Source organism: Lithobates pipiens, unplaced genomic scaffold (genome assembly GCF_037356315.1).
Source record: "Lithobates pipiens isolate NorthernLeopardFrog02 unplaced genomic scaffold, aLitPip1_a1.2 Scaffold_10, whole genome shotgun sequence".
NCBI lineage: Eukaryota > Metazoa > Chordata > Amphibia > Anura > Ranidae > Lithobates > Lithobates pipiens.
Genome location: NW_027507686.1, coordinates 72,031,474 through 72,050,253, shown reverse-complemented (window position 1 = coordinate 72,050,253; position 18,780 = coordinate 72,031,474). Strand labels below are relative to the sequence as shown.

Below are 18,780 nucleotides of genomic sequence, written 5' to 3'. Positions count from 1 at the left end.
AGGGAGGGGGGATGAGTCAAAGGAGGGCCAATGAGAGCTGCAGAGCTGGAGGTGTGCCTCCTGTGTTTTTGTATAAATCCATGAAATGAACAGGCAGCAGCTTCAGCTGCCCACAATTAAAATGGTTGCAGCCAGACTTGATTTCTGCAACATATTTGGCAAGTACAGAATCACAGTATACATAAAATAATATACAAATTGGTTGGAGGGAAGCTTCAGAGTGGCAAAGATGTTATTACAAATTATGTGAGCATAATTTGTAATAAATAATAATAATAATTTGTTCCTCTTTAACTGCAGAAGATAAACAAAAAAGATATCCTGCCTGCCCTAACAGAGAGGGCTATTCTGTGTGGCAGAATTGTGTAAATCATATAATTGGATACGCAGACTAAAAAAATAATTTGCAAGGTAAAACAGGTTCCATATATGTATTTAATCTGTGTGTTCAGCTGTTTGTCTGGAGTTTAGATTTAAAGCGTTACTAAACCCAGGACCCTGCATTCACTATATCTGCTCTCCCACAGTACACCGAACATGGAAATGCAATTATTTTAGTAAATATAAACTGCTAAATACCTTTTCTCATCAGCAGTTAGAGCAGTCTTGTGACGTCCATCAGTATTTAGCCAAACACTAGTTAAAGCTTGTAGGTGGAGTTTTCTTTTTTTTTAACAGAAGGAATATTTATTGAGATATTCAACTGGTTACAATTTAAGCATAGCAGGTGTTACATCGATAAGCAATAAACAATGTAACCATCCAGAAGGGTCAGGTAAGGGCCGGTTCACACTGCGGCGCGAGGCGAGGCGACACGGCTCGCCTCGCCTCGCTCCCGCAAGTCGTCCCCATTGAGTACAATGGAACCGTTCTGAGAGGAGCGACTCGAGTCGCTCCGACTCAGAAAAAAGGTTCCTGTACTACTTCGGGGCGACTTCGGGGGCGACTTGCATTGACTTCTATGCAGAAGTCCTCTGCAAGTCGCCGCTGACCCCCCCTGCAAGTCGCGGCGAGGAAGTCGGAGACGCCTCGCTGCGGCTCGCAGTGTGAACCGGCCCTAACAGAACCAAAGAAAAAGAACAAGATTCATTAAGTAAGCATATTACACCAAGGTTATTTCCCAGAAGAGCTTGGAAACAGGGTAACATCTGGGATTAAACCTGGGTAAACCTTGTCATCATGTATATTGAATATTACATTTGTGGCAAAATCAAAGAACGTGAATATTGGAAGTATTTTGTGCAATCACTAGGGGGAGGAAAGAGGGGGGGAGGGGGTGAAATATGACACTGTCTGGTGTTACCAGACAGGAGAGCCAGGAGGATCTCCAAGAGGGGTTGGGTAGAATGGGATCTCCCACGCAGAGCTATACAGTGAGACGCCTGGCCTCCATCCATGCCGACCAAATTTTATGAAATTTCTTGGGACAGCTACATCCCATGTATGTCAGCTTGTAAAGAGGGAGAGCAGTGTTCACCAGTTCCCTCCAAGTGGAAGCCCCAGTTGGCTCTGTCACCTTCCATTGGAGTAGTATTGTTTTCCTGGTATAAAATGCAGCATAAAAGATAAACAACTTTTTTATGGGTAGTTGTGGGCAAGTTGTCTGATCGAGCGCATGTCAGCAGCCGCTGCCTGCCAAAACTCTAGCACTCGTGGGCAAAGCCATACCATATGTATGTAGTTGCCAACATCCCTATTGTATTTAGGACATTTATCATCAGAGGTATGATACATTAATGACAGCCTTTGAGGCATGTAGTGCACCCTGTGGAGAAATTTTAACTGTATAAATCTATCCTTTGCGGAGATCATAAGAAGGATAAAATGTTGTAGGCCCTCAGACCAATCCTCTTCAGTTAGTGCCGGAAGGTCACGTTGCCAGGCCAAGAAGGCTCTAGTAGCCCCAGAGCCACCCGCACAGGTAAGTCAGAGAAAGATGGAGGATAATGTTCTGTCTATGATGCGGGATGTAAGCAGCCTCTCCACCTAGTGGGGTTTGACCTTAATAGAACTGGGGAACTGCACCCTGAGGGCATGCCTTTAACTGTAGGAACCTAAAATACATCCGGGGGAAGCCAAATTTGCCCTTCAGCTCTCCAAAGGAAAGCAGACGTCCCTCAGGTATGATGTCTCCCAGTGTTCTCACTACATATCTGGCCCATAGTTGCAGGTCAGGTACAGTCTGCAGATGGGGCATTGATGGATTGCCCCATAGGGGTATGTGGGGAGAGAACGTCTGTGGCTTCTCCAGAAGCTACAAGACTTTCCACACCCGTACAGTGGTCCTCATGGGGGTAGTAATTTGTGTGGTGGATCTAGGCCCTCTGTAGACTAAATTGCTTAGTTCAGAATCCCAATATAGCTGCCTCTAGGTTGAATGAGGGATTGGATTGATCCTGTGTGAACCACCACCTCACTGATACCAGGACCGCAGCCCAATAGTATTTCTTAAAGTTGTGATGGGCAAGACCCCCTTCTGACAGTGCAGGCTGAAGTGTGGACTTAGCTGCTCTCGGTATCGACCCCTGCCATATAACTGAACTAACCGTTTGTTCTAATTTCATAAAGAAGGAGTTAGGTGTACTAATAGGGGTGTTTCTAAAGACGTACAGAAACTTAGGGAGGAATGACATTTTAATTAAATTTACTCGGCCTACAGGGGTGAGTGGTAGATTCTTTCAGACAGAGCCCTTCTGCATAAGCCTCTGAAGAACGGGGAGTACATTGAACTCTAGATACTTTGGTAGGTGTCTACGGATCTGGATGCCCAGGTATTTAAAGCTATCTACCCATTGGAGAGGGGAGCACAAGTCTGGGGGGGGGGGGGTCTACTTGGATTTAGGGGAAATAGGACCGACTTCTCCCAATTAATTCTAATTCCTAAAAATTTGCCAAATAAGACAATCAGTTCTAGGGTTGCCAACAGAGATGGGTGTAGAGGAGGGTATCATCAGCATGCATTAGAGGTCAACCGATATGGGTTTTTCTCTGGCCAATGCCGATGCCAATATTTAGAAATCGAAAGAAATAGAAAGCCCGAGTGCTTTCACACTGTGGCGATGCGCTGGCAGGACGTTAAAAAAAGTCCTGCAAGCAGCATTTTTGGAGCGGTGTATCCCGCTCCTCCACCTCTCCTGCCCATTGAAATGAATGGGCACTGCTGCCGAAGTGCCTGCAATGCGAATTGGCAGCCGCGATTCACGGGCGCATTTAACCCCTTCCACGGCCACTAGCTGGGTTATAAGTGCCCCGCTAGCAGCCGAATAGCGCCGCTAAAATGGCGGTAAAGCGCCGCTAAAACTAGCAGCATTTTACTGTCAACACCTGCCTACTCCAGTGTGAAAGCAGCCTTAAGTAACAAGTGATACAGAAAATTTCTTACATTTAAACATTTATTAAACAAAACAAACCTCCAATCAGTTCACTTGTATGTATAATTTAGATAAAAAAAACTATATATTAAATAATAAATACACAAAAACAGGTACTCAAAACTTTTGGACGAAAAAAAATGGGCTAACTTTACTGGTTTTTTTTTAAATCATTAGTGTATTTTTTCCAAAAAAATTGCATTTGAAAGACCGCTGCGCAAATACCGTGTGACATAAAATTTCATTCCCTAGGGCAGGGGTCTCAAACTGGCGGCCCTCCAGCTGTTGCGAAACTACAATTCCCATCATGCTTCTGCCTATGGGAGTCATGTTTGTAACTGCTAGCCTTGCAATGCCTCATGGAATTGGAGTTTAGCAACAGCTGGAGGGCCGCCTGTTTGAGACCCCTGCCCTAGGGTCTCTGCTAAAAAAATATATATGATTTTTGGGGGTTCTAAGTGAATTTCTAGCAGAAAATACAGGATTTTTACTTGTAAGCAACAAGTGTCAGAAAAGATTTAGTCTTTAAATGGTTAAACTGAGAAGCCTACACACTGAGTCCAGTCCATTGATAAGAAGAAACATTGTATCTCTGATCTTTTCTTGGCAGACTGCCCAGAGAAGAGAAGTCCCTCAACAGAACACTTGCATTGACTTCTATTACAGAAGTCTTTTGCAAGTTCCACTGAAGTGATAATCTGCTTTTTTCATCAGCACAATCAGTCGATGCAGATTAATTAAAAGATGCCAAATATCGGCCAATATATCAGCCGATATATCGGTCGACCTCTAGCATACATAGACACTTTCTCAACAATGGAGTGGACTGATATACCAGCGACCATCAATGAGGACCGGAGGAGGATAGCCAGGAGCTCAATGGCAAAGACAAATAGGGCTGGGGAGAGGGGGCAGCTCTGCCTGGTGCCTCGGTGGAGCGGGAATGGTGCAGAGAGGAGGCCAGTCATCCGAACCTTAGCAGTCAGGTCAGAGTATAACATCCGAAGCCATGATATAAAGGCCGATCACGGCTCTTATCATAGAGGATGGCAGAGTATTATCTCTGAGAGACGTTAAGAGGGCCCCTCTAAGTCTTTCAGCCAGTGAGGCACAGTGCATCTTGAAGAACTGGGCTGGGAGGCCACCCCCCCCCCAGGGTCTTGCCGGCCTGCATAGAGATCACTGCTGTCTGAAACTCTCTCAGAGTGATTGGAGTCTCTAATTGCAAACGTGCATCCTCTGATAGAGTGGGGAATTGAAGATTGTAGAGGAAGGATTGGAGTTCTATAGGGGTGTACTCCGCTCTAGAGGAGTATAGGTCTCTGTAGTAGGCTGCAAAGCATGTGTTTATTTCATCCGAGTCTGACAGCAACCTCCCAGACCCGTCCTTGATGTTTGCGATGTGGGTAGTATCTGTTGGCTCTCTAGAGAGCCAAGCAAGCATACGACTTCATCTGTCACCCTGCTCTAATACCATTTGTGATTGATAGAGTAGTTGTTTTTTGCTGCCGAGAGTTTGAGGAGCTGAACCTCCCTCAGGGCTACAAGCAAGTCCATCCTCTGACTCTCCTCTCCAGTTTCAACATATTCTGTCTCCAACCTCTGGGCAGTAGCCTCAGCTTGGACAAGCAAAGCCTGGGAGGAGGAGCATGCCGACCCTATGGCGGATCTATACTGCTGCTTAATATAAAGTTTGAATTCTTCCCATCAGGCAGGAGTCTCTGCCCCAATGGGGTCAGGAGCCCAATATGGCATAATGGTTGATTCCACCACAGGCTCAAAGTGCTAATCCGAGACCCAAAATCTTGATAAGCGCCATAAGCATAAGCCACCATAAGCCACCCTAGTGTGTATTTTCAGGAGAATGAGTGCATGGTCCGAGATCCCACTAGGGAGAGCAGATATCTCCTGTACCTTAGATAAGACAGGACTGCGGACATATATGAGGTTGATGCATGACATAGCCATGTACACAGCAGAACTACAAGTGTAGCCCCTTGTCCCCGGGTATTTCCATCTCCAAACATTGTGAGACCTAATGTTGTCACCCAACGGGAGAGTGGCGAATCCGTAGCCAGGTCGGGAGACAGTTTGTCTATATTTGGGCACGGTACCATATTGAAGTCCCCAGCTAAAATCACTGTGGCGACCGAGTAGGATGCCCACTATCTGTGTTATCTTACTGAGGAGTCCAATGGAGGATGGTGAAGGATTATACAGACCCACCAGTATTAAAGGCATGCCATCAACACTTGCGTGGAGAACCACGTATTTACCTTCGGGATCCAGATGCAGGTCCAGGAGTGTAACCGGGAGAGTTATATGGATTAAAATACTAACCCCCCTAGCATGGGTGGAGAGGGTAGCGTGGTAGTAGTGGCCAACCCATGGTCTCTTGAGGCTAAGCACCCTACCTCCCTTTCCTGCAGAACGCAAAAAAACAGGGGAATACTGTTTGAGGAATTTAAAAACCAAGGCAAGTTTAATTTAGAAATTCAACCCCCGGACATTCCAGGAGGACATTCCATGAGATCACTGTTGGGGGGGCATAGGGGAAGGTATGGGGATATTAGAGGGCCTCGGTCCTGCATCTGGATCACCAAAGGCAGCCCCGGAAGGGGATATCCACTGCCGACAGCCTTCTGGCAGCTGCAAACATGTCTGCAGCATCTGCGTTACATACAGAAACAATATTTCTTCATTAGCTAGCATATAACTCGAAAAACTTAAAACAAAAAAAACAGCAAAATAAAGAACATGAACCCCAACTTCCCCCCACTCCGTGTATCCATTCCAACTTGGGTGCACCTGGATCCCCCCAACAAGGATGGTTAACAACCACATGAGGTCGTGAACATAAGTCAAGTAGGCGACGAACACCCGAGCCCTAAATGCATAGGGGTGTAGCAGAGATGCCACCAACAGAGCGGGATAGAAAAATCAGGAGTCTCCTGGTTGAGCTAGGGGCACAAACTTGAGCTGCTTGTGTATAGTGCCAGGTTGTGTAGACAAGCAAAGCAGAGTACTGGTAATTATCAAATATGTTCCCTTGGGTCGACATCATGGTTGGACTGGGCGACCACAGAGCTGGATGTATTGGCGGGGAAAGAAAGCTGCTGCAGTCCCGGGACCATGATACAGAAAGGGGTGTAAAACGGAGGAAGAAAAGTCACCTCAAGGTCACAGGCAGAAGTATCGGTCCGGTATCCATTAGTTCAGGGCTCGAAGGTAACATTTACCTGTGTTCAGCCTGTGGTCCCCTCCTCGAGCAGGTTCAAAAGGCATTGGGAGTATGCATACAGACAGCCGTCAGCCCCGCACTGTCAGTACCGCTCAGGATGGTGAGCATGAAACAGAGAGGTGAGACAGGGTATTCAGTGGAGAGTCACCCAGCTTCTAAGGGCAGGAAAAAAAGTAAAAAAAAACAAAGCAGGGATTAACTCACGTCGTCCAGACTCAGCCCAGGGCCCCGAGGTCTCCAGATCACACACATGGGAAGGTATTCACCCATTATGCTGCTTCCTCGGATTTAGGGAAGAACTGGACCTCTGTAGTGAAGAACAGGACCCCCACGTGGCTCTCGACCTTGTCCACCTGCCAACGGATCTTTTCATAGTCCTTTCTCATAAGGCCCATCTGGATCTGCAGGGAATCTACTACTAATCAATCTTAGTAGTAACTGTGCTTGCCATCCGTTAAAGGACCTGCATGAGTGCCAAGAAGTTGTCATTCTCTGTGAGGGCTGGGTCGGCCTCAGAAGTTTGTGTCACCATATTGGAAGTCCCGCTCCGGAGGGTCGGGTTGGGGTTCCCCCACGTTGCGTTGTACAAGTTCCTCCTTTGCTCTTCCGAGTCAGGACCATTTACACAAGCCAGTGAGGAAGGTTAGAGGGGTCTCAGCCAGGTCAGGGTGAGTTAACAGGATGTTTTCCCTTCTGTTGGTGCAGAGCTCCGCTTCTAGACGTCCAGCCCAGTCGCCATCTTGGTCAAGCCCCAGGAGGAGTTTTCTGACTGTTCTAAGACCCCTGATTCTCTGTCTGGATGGTGCTAATTGGCCCTGTGTTTATCACATGCACCCTCCCAATGTATAAAAAAAAAAAAAAAAAAAAAAAGCTCTAGCAATACACACCAAACTGAGCAAGTGCAGAGTGCCCCCAGGGCTCTGTACTATCAGCAGATGGATTGGAGATATTAAAAGAAGGTGAGGATCAGAGATGACAAAATCAAACAGCCTTTTTGCACAATGCGGAGGATTAACCCCTTTAGTTCCAGTTTAGTAACAAGCATGCTTTACTGCATATACAGACTGATTTTATTGTTGTGTGTTTAGTAGCACTTTAAGTAAAATATGTCACAGCAAACATTTGTTGTTTCAGAATATAAAACCCTATCAATAGCATGAATTGTAAGCAAGCATAAGGCCATGCTAAACCCCCATATAAAAATGTCTGTTTCTTTACATAAGAACAAGCTTGGAACCTGATGATAGTGCACACCATGACATAACTTTATTGTTTACTCAGATTTCTGAGCAGTTTGGAACCGTCCGTTCCATTGCTGAAGGCGCAAATGGTGAATTATTGGTCGGCACAACAAAGAATGCTCTTCTTAAAGGGTCATTGGAGCATGGATTTTCTCCTGTTATACAGGTTTGTACACTTTGTTTCTATGTATTTCTTTGTGTCTGTTGAAAAATATTTTTCTATGCAGGTCAAAGAGAACTGAAATTCTTAACATTGAATAGAAAATTAACATGATCGCAAGAGTATTCATGGCCAAAGTGCAGTAAAATTGACCCAAAACCTTTCCTTCATAAGAATAGGCTAACACGCAGGGGAGTTTAGAGGCAAGAAAAAAAATGCCAGAAACCTATAGGAACAGCAGTAAAAACATCCAGTATGCACGAGGCCTAAGAAATGTTAAGTATTTGGCTTTGTGTATGAAATTGTTTCCTGATGATAACTGTGCAATTTACCAGGGCAAAGTGTGTAAGCACAGTTTCTTGTAGTATCTACTGGGAGTGTGTGTGACAGGTTGACAATGCAGGAGCACAAATGGGAGCATTGTCAATCTTAGCCCTTGTACACACGGTCGGAGATTCTGACGGAATGTGTCCGATCGGACCGTATTGTCGGATAATCCAACTGTGTGTGGTCTCTATCGGACTATTTCCGTCGGAATATCCGACGGACCAAGTTTTCTAACTTGTCTATAAAATTTTCCGACAACATGCTCCTATCGGACAAACTCCGATCATGTGTAGCCTACTCCGATGGACAAAGTGCCACGCATGCTCAGATCAAATTCCTAGACCAAAGCTATTGGCTACTAGCCTGAACCTAGTCCCGTCGTAACGAAATAACGTCATTGCGTTATGTACAATCGGATTTTCCGACAACTTTGTCTGACCGTGTGTATGAAACAGTTTCGGACAAAATCCAACGGATTTGGTTGTCAGAATGTCCGACTGTGTGTACAAGGGCTAAGACAGGAAGTACATGAAAATAGACCTTCCCGGCAGGATTACCAGGTGTAATTTTTTTTAAAACGGCAGATTTAAAAACATAGAATAGTATTGTAACTTGTTAAAGCACATAAATAAAATCAAGTGATTAAAACAACACAAAACAGTTATTGATTGTAACTGCACTGCCTATGATATGTGGCTTAAGTTAAGTTTAAAACCCAATTCAAACTTGGACAAAATATATATAAAAAGGTACAAATGACAGTACCCAGCATCTTTTAAAAAAAAAAAAGCATTCCCGGCTCCCATATCTATCCTATCTCTAGGTCTGTCTCCATACACTCACTATTCAGCAATCCAGCACTGCTCATCCATTTAACACTGCTCCACTTCCAAGTTAGAAGATGCACAGGGTCCTTCAACACACTTCATGCGAGCCCAGAGTGTCAAGAGCTCACCCTCCACTCTGGACTCACAGAAGAAAGCTATAGATAGGGGCACCATATCACAATGAGGCACAGTTCTCTGTAGCATTTAGGATGTGCCCTCTGCCAAAGAGGAAGAGGGCGAAGGTAACTTATGATGTTGCGTGATCCAACTAATGACACCTGAAAGAAAAAGTGTATATATACATTTCCTGTTCCTTTGCATGTTTGTCACACTTAAGTGTTTCGGAACATCAAACAAATTTAAACAATAGTCAAGGACAACACAAGTAAACACAAAATGCAATTTGTAAATGAAGGTGTTTATTATTAAAGGTGAAAAAAAATCCAAACCATCATGGCCCTGTGTGAAAAAGTGTTTGTTTGTTAAAACATACTATAACTGTGGTTGTCCACACCTGAGTTCAATTTCTCTAGCCACACCCAGGTCTGATTATTGCCACACCTGTTCACAATCAAGGCATCACTTAAATAGGAGCTGCTTGACACAGTAAGGTCCACCAGAAGATCCTTAAAAGCTACACATCATGCCGAGACCCAAAGAAATTCAGGAACAATTGAGAAAGAAAGTAATTGAGATCTATCAGTCTGGAAAGGGTTATAAAGCCATTTCCAAAGCTTTGGGAATCCAGCGAACCACAGTGAGAGCCATTATCCACAAATGGCGAAGACATGGAACAGTGGTGAACCTTCCCAGGAGTGGCCGGCCGCCCAAAATTACCCCAAGAGCGCAGCGACGACTCATCCAAGAGGTCACAAAAGACCCCACAACAACGTCCAAGGAACTGCAGGCCTCACTTGCCTCAGTTAAGGTCAGCGTTCATGCCTCCACCATCAGGAAAAGACTGGGCAAAAATGGCCTGCATGGCAGAGTTCCAAGGAGAAAACCACTGCTGAGCAAAAAGAACATCAAAGCTCGTCTCAATTTGTCCACAACACATCTTGATGATCCCCAAGACTTTTGGGACAACATTCTGTGGACCGATGAGACAAAAGTGGAACTCTTTGGAAGGTGTGTGTCCAAGTATATCTGGCGTAGAAGGAACACTGCATTTCATAAAAAGAACATTATACCAACAGTAAAATATGGTGGTGGTAGTGTGATGGTCTGGGGCTGTTTTGCTGCTTCAGGACCTGGAAGACTTGGCGTGATAAAAGGAACTATGAATTCTGCTGTCTACCAAGAGATCCTGAAGGAGAATGTCCGACCATCTGTTCGTGTACTCAAGCTGAAACAAACTTGGGTTCTGCAGCAGGACAATGATCCTAAACACACCAGCAAGTCCACCACCGAATGGCTGAAGAAAAACAAAATGAAGACTTTGGAGTGGCCTAGCCAAAGTCCTGACCTGAATCCTATTGAGATGTTGTGGTATGACCTTAAAAAGGCCGTTCATGCTTGAAAACCCTCTAATGTAACTGAATTAGGACAATTCTGCAAAGATGAGTGGGCCAAAATTCCTCCAGGACGCTGTAAAAGCCTCATTGCACGTTATCGCAAACGCTTGGTTGCAGTTGTTGCTGCTAAGGGTGGCCCAACCAGTTATTAGGTTTAGGGGGCAATCACTTTTTCACACAGGGCCATGATGGTTTGGATTTTTTTTCACCTTTAATAATAAACACCTTCATTTACAAATTGCATTTTGTGTTTACTTGTGTTGTCCTTGACTATTGTTTAAATTAGTTTGATGTTCCGAAACACTTAAGTGGGGCAAACACTTTTTCACACCACTGTATATATTTAGTCTTTCTTATGGGCCAGTTGAGAAGCTTTAATGGAGAAGGGGCAAACAAAGGGGTGGGGGGGGTCCTAAGACTGGAGTAAGCATTAGAAGCTCCATACAGAGCGTGGAAAACCCCCACATTAAGCTTTGAGGCAGTCAAAAATCGCCTGAATGATGTCATGACCAACGACAAATTGACGGCTGTCCTTTCTGACACGCATAACAAGTTCCTCAAGGTTTGGCAACCTTAGATTGCATACCACCACCCTTCTTGGTTTGATGTAACATTGCTATCATTGTAGGTCTCTTGTCACGCTTGCCCCATGGACCCCTTACCCCCCTTCCTTCTTTCAATTCCTCTTCACCTCCTGCCCTCTTCCTAGTCACGCGCTACTCTATTTCCTATCTTTGCATCCCTACCATTTCTCTCTATTCTCCTAACCTCTTTCTCCTCACGCTCCTTTTCTTTACTCTTCTCTCGAGGATACTAACCTTCAGGTAACAATATGGTGTATTGCACATCCCTAATACAGGTTTATAGGATCCCTGGCATGTGTCGGGACACTGATCATCTGCTTTTTAGACCCTTCTTGTCTGAATCTAATTAGGGATCACCGTTCCTGGTTCTTTTGTACTGATGAAGGCCATTAGGCCCTGATTTACGATGTATACTGAATGTGATACTGCTCTGTTGTAAACCTGTTCTGTTGGCATATATGACAATAAAACTTTTGTAAAAGAAGCTCGATACATATGAATATTAGGTTCACTTCGAGGTTGTTTCTTGTGGAAAGTGTAAACCCCTTTGCTAAAGAGTGCTTATATACTGTACAGGACGCCGTGGCTGGGTCCTGGAAGGACACTATATTTCCCCTCTGTTTGGGTTGTGGTCTCTTTAAAGGAATAAAATTGATTAACCCACCTGTTAAGGGAGTGTCTTTAAAAAACAAGACAGGAAGTGGTAGATGGGTGTGGAGGAGTGGAGAAGACATGGTGGATGGTGGATGGTGTTTATTTTGGACTGCAGCAACTGAAGTGGACAGCAGTGTCCTGTTTGGAAGGCTCCTGGCAGGGGAAGCTACCTGCCATCAAGATCAAGCTCTGTTTTGATAAAGACAGCTATTCTGGACTTTGCAAGTCGGTGAGACTACAAACCCTTTTTCCTTTTGTTTTTGGCTGCTGTAAAGCTATTTAAATTAATAAACCCTTTGTTGTGTGAAAAACCTGTGTCCTGCGATCTACCTGGTCCCCCGAACATTACAAGTGGTGGAGAATGCGGGCAGGACAAAGCAACAGGCGTTTTTCTTGCTATTTTTTTTTTACATTGGATTTGAACTGACATTTAAAGGGACAGTACCGTGAATTTATGTCCTGGGTTAAAGCTGCACAACTGTTGAAAGCTGAAACAATGGAGGAGCTAATTAAACAGCTGTCCTTTGCTAATATGCAAGTGCAGACTCGCCATGAGGAAGCTAATCAGCGCTTAGCAACCCAGCTGGAGATACAAAAAACACACCACAACGAGGCGCTGGCTCTGCAGCAAGAAAATACTCGCCTGTTGGTGGCCCAGTTAGCAGCCCAGCAAGCGACCCAACAAGGGGTTATGCAGGCTCAGATAGCTGCCTTAAAAGAAGCAGTGCAACAGCTTTCTCAGGGCCGTGAACAAGTGGCTGTTGCCCCTGGCAACCAGGTGACCGTAAGGGAAAGCCATTTTCTGCAGAAATTGTCCCTGAGTGATGATGTAGAGGTGTTTCTGGCTACATTTGAGAGGACGGCAGAGAGAGAAGGGTGGCCCCAGGACCAGTGGGCCGGCTTAATTGCTCCTTTCCTCACCAGAGATCCTCAAAAAGCCTATTTTGACCTACCACCAGAAGATGCTAAAGATTATCAAAAGCTAAAGGCAGAAATACTGGCTCGGTTGGGGGTGACTACGGCTGTTCAGGCCCAACGAGTGCACTAATGGAAGTATCGTTCAAACCAGCCACCGCGATCTCAAATGCATGACCTGGTGCAACTAGTAAAAAAATGGCTGCAGCCCGAAGTGTTGTCTGGCACCCAAATTGTGGAGCGGGTCGTGCTGGACCGATACTTAAGGTCACTGCCAGACGACCTTCAACGGTGGGTCAGCCATGGAGACCCCAAAACTGTGAACTGCCTTGTCGAGATGGTGGAACGATATACAGTGGTGGAGGATCTGCTTGGCCCCACCAAGCGTCAAGGGCCCAGTCTGCCACGGCCTTCCCGACCAACTGCTGTCCTTCGAAAGGAGGTCCCCAGGAGCCCTGGAACCAACATCCCGGAAGGCCAAGAGTCACACCCGTTACCCCCTCAGCGACCTGTTCCTGATCGGAGAGGAGGGGATGTACAATGTTGGCGATGTCATGCCTGGGGCCATACCCGGGCCCACTGCCCATTGCAGGAAGAACCCATGGAATGCGTGGTACTTCGGAGGGGGTCTTTTTATGCCCATAAAGCGTGTACAACACATCTTGACCTTGGAGAGGGGAAGTTTGAGTGTGAAGTCCAAGTTAACCACCACCCTGCACAGGCTTTGCTGGACTCTGGAAGCATGGTAACCCTGGTTCACCCTAGAGTAATTGGGAAGATCGGTCCGGTAAGCAAAATTTTGTGGGTTGTGTGCATTCATGGGGACACTAGAGAGTACCCTCTCATCTCGGTGTCCATCTCCACAGCATATGGCACTGGTATTCAAGAGGTGGGGGTGGTAAAGAACTTGGTACATGACGTTATCATAGGACGTGACTGTCCGTTATTTGCAAAACTTTGGAGACAAGGAGAACTGTCTGAAAGGTCCAGAGACTGGGAAGAAACTAGTCCCTCTGTTCCTGTTGTTGAGGGTAATAACCCTGAGATGCCACATATTCGTAATATGGACCCAGTTGATAAAAACGCCAAGACTTTGGTTAATAATGATGAAAATAGTGCTGATACTGTTAAGGATGTCAATATGTGGGGTTCTCAGACCTACCTGAACACTGAGGGGGGGGGACCTTCCCCGCTTCAGGTAATGCTGGGGGAAGAGGATGAGGAAATGGCCTCTACCCCTGACTTGCCAGATTTGGGTGTTCCTCAGGGGGCATTTGGTACTGCCCAGATGCAGAACCCCACTTTGGCCAGGGCACGGGAACAGGTTGTAGTAATAAATGGAGAGCCCCAAGAGCCAGGTGCTAATGAGCGGTGGCCGCATTTTTCAATATGTAATGAATTGCTTTATCGGGTTACTAAAGTGAGAGAAAATGTGGTAGAACAATTATTGGTACCCCAACAGTATAGACGCAAGGTCCTGGACCTGGCCCATGATGATGTTTTAGGGGGGGGCCTGGGAGTTGAAAAGACGGAGGCACGGATCGCTGACCGGTTTTACTGGCCAGGCTTGAAAGCAGAGGTAAGGAGATACTGTACCTCTTGTCCCACCTGTCAGTTGACCGCTCCGGCGACCCATTTCCGGAGCCCCGTTGGTCCCTCTGCCCATAATTGAGGTCCCATTCGAGAGGATAGCCATGGATATAGTGTGTCCCTTGGTAAAGTCGGCTCGAGGTCATTCTTACATACTGGTGATCCTCGACTATGCCACTGGATATCCTGAGGCGCTACCCCTGCGGAATACCTCCTCTAAGGCTATTGCACGGGAGTTATTCCAGTTGTTTACACTGACAGGTTTTCCCAAGGAAATTCTCACAGACCAGGGCACCCCGTTTATGTCGAAGGTTATGGCTGATGTATGCAAACTGTTCCGGATTAAACAGCTGCGCAAATTGGTCTACCATCCCCAAACAGATGGATTGGTAGAATGTTTTAATAAAACCCTTAAGTCTATGCTCAAGAGAGTGGTACAAAGGGATGGGAAAGACTGGGACTGCCTGTTACCAGCCCTCCTGTTTGCTATCCGAGAAGTGCCCCAGGCCTCCACTGGGTTTTCGCCCTTTGAATTGGTATATGGGCGGAGACCTCGTGGATTACTGGACTTTGTTAAAGAAGAATGGGAAAGTGAACCAATTCAGCATAAAAGTGTTCTTGAATATGTCTCTCAAATGCAGGAGAGGATCCGAACTGCTAGTTAAGGAACATTTACAAAAAACCCAGGAGGCTCAACGACGGGTCTATAATAGGGCAGCCAAAATTAGGAACTTCCAAGTGGGGGATCGAGTAGCAGTGTTGATTCCCACTGTGGAAAGTAAATTCTTGGCCAGATGGCAAGGCCCTTTCGAGGTTGTAGAAAAAGTGGGAGAGGTAAATTATAGAGTCCACCAGCCAGGCAAGAGGAAACCCTTCCAGATATATCATGTAAACTTGTTAAAGCCCTGGACAGACAGGGAACCAGTGACCTCCCTGGCTAGTACAAAACTTGAGCCTCGGGTTGGGGTGGAGAGTGTCCAAGTAGCAAATACCCTGTCTAAAACCCAAAGTCAGCAGGCAAAGGAGTTCTTGCAGAGAAATAAAGAAAAATTTTCAGACTTGCCAGGGCTCACTAGTGTCATAGAGCATGATATTGTCACAGAACCAGGAGTCAAAGTTTTTGTTCGGCCCTACCGCATCCCAGAGGCTCAAAAGAAGGCCGTTTCAGAGGAAGTAAAGAAGATGTTAGACCTAGGGATTATTGAGGAATCGCAGAGTGAGTGGTCGAGCCCGATTGTGTTGGTACCGAAGCCCAACGGGACTCTGCGATTCTGCAATGATTTCCGGAAACTTAATGAAGTTTCCCGGTTTGATGCCTACCCCATGCCCCGGGTGGATGAGCTTATCGAGAGACTAGGTCCAGCCAGGTATATCACTATGTTAGACCTTACCAAGGGGTATTGGCAAATACCGTTGACTAAGGCTGCTAGAGAGAAAACTGCTTTTTCTACCCCAGAGGGGAGTTTTCAGTACAAAAGGATGCCTTTTGGATTGCAAACTGCTCCAGCCACGTTCCAGAGAGCAATGGATAGGGTTTTACGACCTCACCGGAAGTATGCCTCAGTATACTTGGACGATATAGTCATTTTTAGCATTTGCCCAAAGTGCAGGCAGTGCTGGACTCTCTTTGGAAGGAGGGGTTTACAATAAACCCTGAAAAATGTGCTTTGGGAATGGAGGAGGTGAAATACCTGGGTTATATCGTGGGTAGAAGGGTAGTGAAACCGCAGGTCAACAAGATAGAGGCTATACAGAATTGGCCCCGCCCCCTCACAAAAAAGCAGGTACGTGCATTCCTGGGCATGGTGAGATACTACAGGAGGTTTGTACCCAACTTTGCCACATTGGCGGCTCCGTTGACCGATCTGACTAAGGGTCGGAAATCGGTCATTGTGGAGTGGAATGCAGACACTGAGAAGGCTTTTTTGGAGCTCAAGTCGGCGCTGTGCCAACACCCTGTCCTGGTAGCACCTAATTTTTCAAAAGAGTTTGTTGTCCAGACTGATGCTTCCGATGTAGGATTGGGAGCGGTGTTGTCACAGGTTATTCATGGCGAGGAACACCCGATAGTCTTCCTCAGCAGGAAGTTAACACCAGCGGAGAAAAACTATGCCATAATTGAACGAGAATGTCTGGCCATTAATTGGGCTCTGGAATCCCTCAGATATTACCTTTTGGGGAGGAAGTTTAGGTTGATTTCTGACCATGCCCCTTTAACATGGCTGAGACAGGGAAAAGGGACTAATGCCAGGGTTACCCGGTGGTTCCTGGCACTCCAGGAATTTAAATTTGTAGTGGAGCAAAGGCCCGGGAGACTGCATCAAAATGCAGATGCCCTCTCCCGAGTCCATTGTTTGAGCTCCACTGTTGCCTCCACCTCCTTGGCGTTGGGCACAGGGGGGGGGGATATGTACAGGACGCCGTGGCTGGGTCCTGGAAGGACGCTATATTTCCCCTCTGTTTGGGTTGTGGTCTCTTTAAAGGAATAAAATTGATTAACCCACCTGTTAAGGGAGTGTCTTTAAAAAACAAGACCGGAAGTGGTAGATGGGTGTGGAGGAGTGGAGAAGACATGGTGGATGGTGTTTATTTTGGACTGCAGCAACTGAAGTGGACAGCATTGTCCTGTTTGGAAGGCTCCTGGCAGGGGAAGCTACCTGCCATCAAGATCAAGCTCTGTTTTGATAAAGACAGCTATTCTGGACTTTGCAAGTCGGTGAGACTACAAACCCTTTTTCCTTTTGTTTTTGGCTGCTGTAAAGCTATTTAAGTTAATAAACCCTTTGTTGTGTGAAAAGCCTGTGTCCTGCGATCTACCTGGTCCCCGAACATTACAATACATAGATCTTACATGATCCTACCAGTTACTGTCAATTTGGAGAAATATGACACATTTTTACCCACTTCCCAGCTTCTTATAACTAAAGAAAAGACTGGCCAGGTTACATTTTCCAGCTGATATAATCCAGCGCCAAGGGTGGTTTTCTGCTTTCCCCTCTCCTTTTTTATATAGGCAAAAAAACATGCATTCTGAGCCAGTCTGAGTTTGTACATTTACGGGAAAGTTCCTTCCTCAAAAATATCTTTTGCTTGTTGGATTGTGCCAGCATGCACGTTGTAAGATGACGTTTGAGGGACGCTGTGGGAAACAAAACCTGTGGGAGTCTATTGCTTTATGAGTAAGCATGGACATGCATTAGGCCATTTTTTCTGCATTCTAGCCAGTTATATTACAAATATGTATTTATGTTGCATTTCATTTATTTAATTTTTTTCAGGGGCACACAGATGAGCTGTGGGGACTGGCTACACACCCTACCCATAATATCTTCATGACTTGTGGACATGACAAGCAGTTGTGCATCTGGAATGGTAGTGGTCACACATTAAGCTGGTCATGCATTCTGGAGGTGAGATGTGGATTGACAGAGTAATTCATCCTTAATGTGTATGTGGACATTAGATAGTGGTTAACCATGCAGGCATTATCTGACTACCCTTAAACAAGCTGTCATCAGAATGCTACACTCTATTCACTTGTAAGATTTTGTTCAGCCATCCATGCAATCGGCGTGGGTGGATGAATCCCCCCTGCCAGTCAATTGTATTCTGACAGCTGTTAGCACTTGTTGTCAGGATATACCTGAACTGTGCTGCAGCTGTATGAAACAAAACAAAGTGCTACAACCCTGCAAACTGAAGAAATATCTTATCCAGACAGGTGCATAATCCACAGCCACACAACTGTAACAGTTTTAGACAAATAAAAGGCTCACAACTCCGCAAAACAGTAAACACAGCCTTGATACAGAATAATTGACGTGTTTCAACTTTAATCAGCCTTGGTCATTTGTGACGGAACCATGTCACACTCTGCTTGAGTGCTTCCGTCAGTCTGAACATAGATATCAGATATTATAGACACATATTGCAACCAAGAACTAGATGGGACTAGCTCAGCTGCGAAACTGGAACTGTTTATTGAACAAGAATACAGGTTTTTTTTTTATACACTTGAGAAGTAGGTCATTCACCACATGTACAATGACCCACATATTTAATCCCATCATAGAGGATCCTTAAGAGTTTAGTCAAATTAGCCAACATATACTAGAAACATTAAGTTGATTAAACAGCTAGCCACCTGGACACTTAGAGGTCTCCTACCAGGTCAGAATTCCCGGCATCAAGCTCACAAAGTACAATACACATTATTTCAAGTGTAAACACATCCCCACAGTAGTTTGCTAGCAGACAATAAGTGTGTAAATTAGCACAATTAGCATGGGGGAAAGACAGATGGCTTGAGCTGATGAGATTACCATGTGCTATGAGTTTCCCAGTGTTGAGCAGTCA

The 18,780-nt window shown here is 45.6% G+C and overlaps 1 protein-coding gene across 2 annotated transcripts in view; it reads left to right on the top strand.

Annotated features, from left to right (window-relative positions):
• EML3 (EMAP like 3) overlaps positions 1 to 18,780 on the top strand; it is a 194,898-nt gene that overhangs the window by 128,172 nt on the left and 47,946 nt on the right. For both annotated transcript variants that reach the window (XM_077455852.1, XM_077455850.1), the window contains 2 exons: positions 7,894 to 8,019; positions 17,703 to 17,834. In XM_077455852.1, coding sequence (XP_077311978.1) covers positions 7,894 to 8,019; positions 17,703 to 17,834 — 258 coding nt within the window. The remainder of the gene's footprint in view (positions 1 to 7,893; positions 8,020 to 17,702; positions 17,835 to 18,780) is intronic.